This window comes from Vollenhovia emeryi, unplaced genomic scaffold (assembly GCF_000949405.1).
Source record: "Vollenhovia emeryi isolate VEMERY1.0 unplaced genomic scaffold, V.emery_V1.0 DF939122.1, whole genome shotgun sequence".
NCBI classification, from domain to species: domain Eukaryota; kingdom Metazoa; phylum Arthropoda; class Insecta; order Hymenoptera; family Formicidae; genus Vollenhovia; species Vollenhovia emeryi.
This window is the reverse complement of record NW_011967244.1, coordinates 591,076-598,357: the sequence shown is the minus strand read 5'-3', so window position 1 is coordinate 598,357 and position 7,282 is coordinate 591,076. Positions and strand designations below refer to the sequence as shown.

The 7,282-nt window shown below is 40.6% G+C and overlaps 1 protein-coding gene across 2 annotated transcripts in view; it reads right to left on the bottom strand.

Moving 5' to 3' along the window:
- Window positions 1–1,666: 1,666 nt before the first annotated feature.
- LOC105569860 (acetylcholine receptor subunit alpha-like) overlaps window positions 1,667–7,282 on the bottom strand; it is a 191,924-nt gene continuing 186,308 nt past the window's right edge. For both annotated transcript variants that reach the window (XM_012026637.1, XM_012026638.1), the window contains 3 exons: window positions 6,913–7,071; window positions 5,967–6,216; window positions 1,667–5,616 (listed from right to left, as the gene is read on the bottom strand). In XM_012026637.1, the coding sequence (XP_011882027.1) occupies window positions 5,425–5,616; window positions 5,967–6,216; window positions 6,913–7,071 (601 nt within the window). In that variant the 3' untranslated portion in view covers window positions 1,667–5,424. The remainder of the gene's footprint in view (window positions 5,617–5,966; window positions 6,217–6,912; window positions 7,072–7,282) is intronic.

The following is a 7,282-nucleotide window of genomic DNA, read 5'->3' as shown; positions in this document are numbered from 1 at the left end:
TTTGTGCGAGATTTCAAACAAACGCGATTTCATTGAATCCATTGGCTTTTGATTTCGAATTCGTTTCGTACGTTAAAAAAAAGATACGTTCTCGTTTGTTATATTTGGTCATGCCTTTCTGCATTGAGCGTCCTCCTTTTTTTCTTTCCCCCGAATATGGCGAGTCTCGTACGGTGCATTTAATGCGATACTGTTCGGTGCTTTGTACGCCAACGTTGAGATAATTCCACGCTCTTTTCATCGTGACCAAACGCTAATTAATAGTGCTCGAATAATCCTGTATCGAGAGCATCAAACGCGAACTGCCGTTGGAAATCGGGATAACTGAAAGGAATTGCGCGGACATGATTTTTTTTAAAGCGACATATCTCTTGTAAATTTTATGCAGATGTAGCAAATCAAATGCAGGAAGGCAAAACGGCATCACAAAATAGTTATTGTGTCATGACAAAAGATTAATATTGCACCGATTAATATTACATAGAATTTCATGTGTGAAAGATTGTGACAAATAAAAAGATACGTTTGTCTCCTGTGCCTCTCTTTCATGATTTCATCGACGTTATTGGCATTTTAGTTGCTGCTTTGATCCAAGTGGGTTTTATGCAAATAAACAACTTTCTGTCGTTCGAAAGCATTTTTACAGATTTGCCAAGATTTTTATATTTTTCGGTACAGCGACGTGAAATAATGATTTATTAAAGTTTAAAGAGAAGTTGGGAGAATAATTATTCAACTGATTTCATAAAAATTACGTAGTTTAGCATTGAGGACTAGCGGATGGATAACTTAGTTGTGACTTATTTTTCAAATCCTATCGATCATTATTTTCTGCTGAAAACGTCTGACTTTTCTTTAGTCAGATGGAGATTGAATACACCATTTTCTGGATAACAAAGGAATAAATTATGTAAAAACTTGTGAAATGACATACGTAGTAATGCGTTAGAATGAGTACAATGTATTAAAAAGCCCCATACAATTTTTCGGAAAGGTACCGATTTTATCTGGAAATCGTAAAAAAGGGCCCAATTTTATTTATACCTTATACTTACCGCTACGTCACGTTATATACACGGTATTTACATCTTAGTCTTGTTAAATAACTTATTATCCTGTTAAATAGTTTATTATCTAGATGCGCATACTTCATTCGCTCTATTTTTCTGTTATTCGCTCTTGACTCGTGACCTAAGATCATCCTACCGATCGAATATTTCGATCACATCGACGTGATTTTCGCGTGTGTATGTTTGCAGGACGTTGTCTACACCTCTGCTTTTCGTTAATCATTTCGTTATTGACGGTTCATTATTGATGATAAAAGAATTACTACTCAAAGTTGTAATAAGTAAATTAGAAAATAAACACATAAAGCTCTTCTGATGATGTGTTAAACACAAATTCGAAGTAATAAAAGAGCTAAGTGCCTTGACAGAGTGTTAGTGTTTAAATAATTTTATTATAAATTTACTGCGTATATGTACATGCCTCATTGGTCGAATTTGGTCAGACGCCCTAGTAAGGCCCGGTTTCACCAACGTCGCTTAACGTTAAGCTTAGCTTAATTCGTTCCTTGTCCCTTTCCAACTGTTACTCTAGAAAGAGACAAACGTGAATTAAACGAAGATTAAGCAACGTTTGGTGAAACCGGGCCTAAGAGAGTGATCCGAGTTTAAACTCTGGCTGAGGTAATATTTTACGCAGTAAAGTTATAATCAAATTATTTAGATACCTAACACCCTGTCAAGGCTCCCATCTCTCTCGTCTCCTTTAAATTAGAAAAACTAATACGAATTTAATGTATAAAAATAAATGTTTCTTTATCCTATTAAATTGTCTCAATAGCATATTTATTTCTCTCAAGGAGATTGTTAGGAGAGTCCGAAATGTGAAGAGTTACATAGAATCTAAAACATTGAACTCTTTTATAAATTATGTCAGCGTATGAATTTGTTCAGATTTCTTCGCCGATTGGTTTTTCAAAATATCTATAACAAAGTTCAAGGTTTTTAATGGGTTCTAATAAGAGACTTGATGTAGTATATCAAGAAAATTACTAAGAAAAATTACTATTAAAAATGTTAAGAGCTGAATAAATTTACGTTTAGTATATCAAGAATGTTATACTAAAAGTATTCAATTCTTCAAATATTTGAAAAATATGACCGCATGATTTTCTTGTAGTGTTAAAACTTACGCCGCAATATAATGTATGAACAAACCGTGTATTTAATCAAACTTTACCTACATAAAATTCTTCAAAATTTTTAGTGCTCCGTATTCTGACAGAAAAAAAATAAAACTGTTTTTACTATTATTTAAATCTTTAACTGCTGCAGTTATATTCAGAGAGCGTTACTGTTTAATCACAAATTGATTTCAAACGACGTATCATCGCTCTGTCGCGATGAACACGTGGTAATTAAATATGACAATTAAATCTTGAAGGTAAAACAAGGCGCTAGCTAAAACTGGCTTCCTTATTGTTTTCAGTTCATCGGAAGCGAAAGCTGAAATTAGAACTCTTTCTCACGTTGCATTAATTAAGATTTAAATACCGTCTTCGCTATAAAATCGTCGTCGACGCGAGTATTACCAGTCGCGGTGTCATTTTATAACAAGTAAATATATAGCTCTATCATAGAAAATGTGTGCGTTGTTTTCCTAACGACCTAGTGCGGAGTAGATTTGTTTCGCTTTCCCTCGCTAGGAGAATAATTCCTCGAGTCTACAATACTAAATGCACGCCTCTTTATTTCCCACGAGTCTAACGCTTCGGCGTTCACTGGACGAGTATTTTCAATCGAGTAGCGATCACAATATCCGGCATAGATCGCCGTGGTCAGTCGGGAAGAAAACGCTCGTTCGAGTCCCGAGAAGAAATTATTCGCGTAAACCTCCTCGATTGATTGACGATCGGAAGAAGCGATCGTATACCGGAAATTGTTTTCTTACGAAAAATAATCGGTGGCCATTCGACTGATGGCACAAAAACGCTCTTAAAGTATCGGCGTAGCGTTTTAATGGCAGTAGTAATGGGGAATTTTTCTTTTCTCCCCTCGCCCCGCAATAATTATAATATATATATATTTACAGTTTAACGTACTACAATATTATGTCTAGAATGCGCGAAAATTATTATTCGCTAGTTATATCTAAGAGTCCTAAAAACGTCGAAGAATCGGGCGAGTATCGATCGTCGACTTAAGGCTGTCGGCAGAGTCGATCATGAATCCTCTTGCTTCAAAGAGAAAATCAATTCTGCGCTTTTCCCACGTACGTAAATGTCGGTATGGAATAAAACCGGATGTTTGTTTCGAGGGAATAATTGTTTAATTGAGTTTTCCCGAGTTTAAAGGAATAGAAGCACCGCCGTAAGTAAACACAGTGCTCAGTACTTCCGTCAATTCTGTAGCGTGAGTTACATATAAATTCGAGAATTGAATGATCACAGAAAAACAAGCTCCACCTCTGAGTTTCCCGTGAAAATCGAGAAATTTAGACAGAACGAGGATCCAAGATTCTCCGACGTTGATTTACGCGAGTAACAGTCATCCGCACAGGCGATTCGCGACAGACAATCGTTTGACCGCAACGACAAGTATCGTACATGACGCGTTAACTGTGTCTATAAAAGGAAACGGACAAGGGCAAAATGAATGGAAATGACGACTCACAGTGACAACGACCACGAACTACGGTATTGAACAACGGCGTCAATGGTTGTTCAATTCCCTACAACTATCAGCTTTAGAATTCGTATGCTTTACTTGTTCTTACCGTACTATCGGTTATTCTTTATCGTACTCTCACGTGTTTCACCTCTCGTTACAAAATACAATATATTCTTGTTGGGACGAGGTAACGCGAGGTGCGTCGGCGGTGCGAGATATGCGTTCCCTTCCTCGCGAAGAGAACAGCAAAGGGGGAGGAAAACGATAATAATTTCACACGCACGAATAAAGGTGCTTATATCAGAGGAGGGAAAGAGAGCGAGGGAACTAAGTGACAGACACCAAGTGCTCGCAGAAAGATTGGGAAGTGTAGCAGTTGATAGAACGATTATCAAAAAGGAAGATTAGTCGATGAAATATTTTTCTAGGACAGTAATGAAACGGTACTTTGCGTTACCGACGCACTATCGGCTCGTCCGTCGTTCTTAGATTTATTTATATACTCGTATAAACGGTTACGTTTCTAAAATTATCAACTGGTTATACACTTCGAGTAAGATTACGCCCTAAGGTCTGTGTACGACGAGCTAGCTACGCGCTGATTTACCTAATTAATTCGCATAATGCGAGCGACTCCCGGGGCCCGACTCGCAAAGGGCAAAACGCTCACAAAACGCGACTTCCGTCGTTCGCGTACAAAACTGCTGCCATGGTATTGCGGCGGCACTGCAGCTTCTCATTCGCATTTTATTGCAATGCGGAAGCTCGCAAGCTCCAAGCTTCGGTAAACCGCACACGCTGCAACAAGCTACGGAATTGTTCGCGTACCACGTTTAATGTAAAACAAAAAATCGCTCGGAAAGAAAAACCCTTGCATGCTCGCTATAAGGCGTCGATTTTTCATTGTAAAACGTGCGCGCAAGACGCTGCAGCGATACAACCGCATCGCGATACCTTTGTATATCTGGCTCCGTCTCGTTCTAGATTACAAATCTAGATTGCACATCTAGATTACACAAATCTAGATGACAAATCTAGATTACAAATCTAGAACGCGGACTAAAATGTGACATTAATTAATTTCGCGTTAGCCCTAATTCGCGTGGAGCTTTATCGCTCCTGTTCGAATGACAGCGCCCGTTCGCGCGCGCGCGCTTGGACGAACGACAGGCGGAGACCGGAAGCTCGATCGTCGCGTTCAGTCCCGGTACCGGAGGCGATAAAATTATACTATACAGTGTTACACCGTAATGTCCGTCAGCCTGATGTGTTACCCGATTAAATAGTGGCAGCTTCGTATTACGATTTATTTGAGCAGACTATGTAGGTGTACGTGGATCCCCGTGAACCTCGCGCCTATCGCGCGAGCGTACGCGCCCTTACGTTTGGGAGACACCGAGTGCAATTTGTTCAAGCGATCACGTCGCCCCGGCGTTTCTCTCGTTTCGGGATTTCGTAACGACGTACACATCGTCTCATCCTGCCATCGACACTGTCTCTCCAAAGACGACGTCTATTTCGCTCGTCCGGTTCTCGTTCCCCCTTTCAGAGGAGCTTAGCATCCCGCCGCGTCGTCTTTGAAATCGCCGGCCGTATATACTTTCGGTGCACTCTTTGCAAAATCGGAGCCCTTTTGCCGTAATTTCGTCGTTGAGGATAAGGAGGTGGAACTTGCGGACACTCCTAAGACCAAGGTCCGGGCTTCTGGTCCTTAGTCTTTCTCTACGGTGCAGGGCTCGGGCATGGACTACTGGGGCGGACACTTCACCACCGTCGTGGTTGCGAATTCGCTGAACTTCTTGTCGATGGGCACCCGGTCGTCGTAAAGGGTGGGCGCCTGCAGGATGATGCCCGCGGTACCCACCAGAACTGCCAGAGTGAAGATCCAAAGGAACAGGCGGTCCAGCACCATCGCCACGTACTTCCAATCCTCTTTTACCTGCCCAGAGAAACGATTTCGTTCATTTACCGCGAAATCTTGTAATGATAGTGGCGAATCGAGGCCTTTCCAGACTTCGTGCCTGATCTGTTACTTTAGAAAGAGACGAACGTGAATTAAACTAATAAGATTAAAGTTAAATGGCGTTTCGTGAAACCGAGCCTAAAATGTATGGGAAAAATTCAAAAAAACCTTATAAAATTCATCCAAATGCCCTGTCGTCCCACGATTTTCAGGATCAATTTTAAGAGAAAATTCTCTCCGTATATACGTTACGTACAGGAGAAAACCAATAATCGTAGAAAGAAAATTTTGATCGAATGCCTCTCCACGTATTTCAACGGGTGTACCTTAGTCGAGTCTTCGAGCATCTTGGTGTGTTCCGCAATGAAGCGCACGCAGATGCAGGACCTGTGCACTTCCGGCGGGCAACGGGAGTGCGAGAAGGTGGGTGGGCTTCGCAGCGCGGGACTCTTGACCTCCTCTATGCCCGCGTCCCCGGAGACCGAGAGATCCTCGCACTCGGTGTGTAAGGGTAACGGTGCTAAAGGGGGCCCATGAATCAAGCAGCTGCCTCCAAACCTCGCACCGTCTGTAAGGCTGAAGTAATCGGAGAGCGTAACATTGTTAGATACGATTTTTTCTTCTCCCAGTGAGCAGCACTTTTGTCGCCGTTATTATATACTTATTAAATAATATTACTATTAAGAAGATAATATTTCATGATCGTACCATTTAAACTGAAATTTATAATTATAATGTTATCCGTAAAATAGAAAGAAAAAGGAAGAGCCGACGCAGGATGTTAAATGCGGAATACAAAAGTTTAATGTACAATAACATTCATAATGGTAAAAAAAATTGTCCAATTATTAACAATTTATAATGGTTTTTTGTGATTTCAAGCTACATTCGTTGTTATAATAATTGACTTTTTTTTGTATAACTCGAGCTTCCGCTTTTAATTTATATAAATATTAATAATTAACGTTGTAACGTAAGTAATAATTTTTATACGCCATTGAAAAGGATCGCATTAGTTGATCGAAACGTTTGACTTACTACCTTCCTTTTTCTTTCTATTTTATTTGTTCTATTATCAGAGCCCTTAGACTATATTCGTTCTGTATTATCCGTACAAGTTTCTCGGGGAGAGGATATTTGAGAGCTGTGCTCGTAATTATAAACATTTCAAACAAAATAACGAACCGTTAAAATAAGTGTAGCAAATCTCAACGGAGTAAGGTAAGGATCAAAGATCTAATTAGTAGCAGCATTCCGTATTGTCATAAATACCTGGAAGGCGAGAGGTCTTCCTTTGACGGAGGACGGCTGTGGAATCTCTTGGGTGTGAGGTGTTCCTCGCTGTCTTCCTGAGTCGACGGATGGTAAGGATAATAGCAAGTCTTCTCCTTTCCTCTAACGGTCCTCATTAGCACTCTGCCGGAAGTGTACCTGCAAACATAGACAATCGGGCGCAGAATTTTAATGCGGGTGCCACGTCCTGAAAAGCGGCGGGCTAGCTGGCGGCGCGACTATTGTCGAGACTAGAATGTAAGGTAAAGTCGCGCCAAGTATGGACGGCATTATTGTTGCGGCACAATTTTCGCGCAATGACATCCCTGATCGCGATTTTTCTCCGCTAGTGCGACAAAAACCGTGCAAG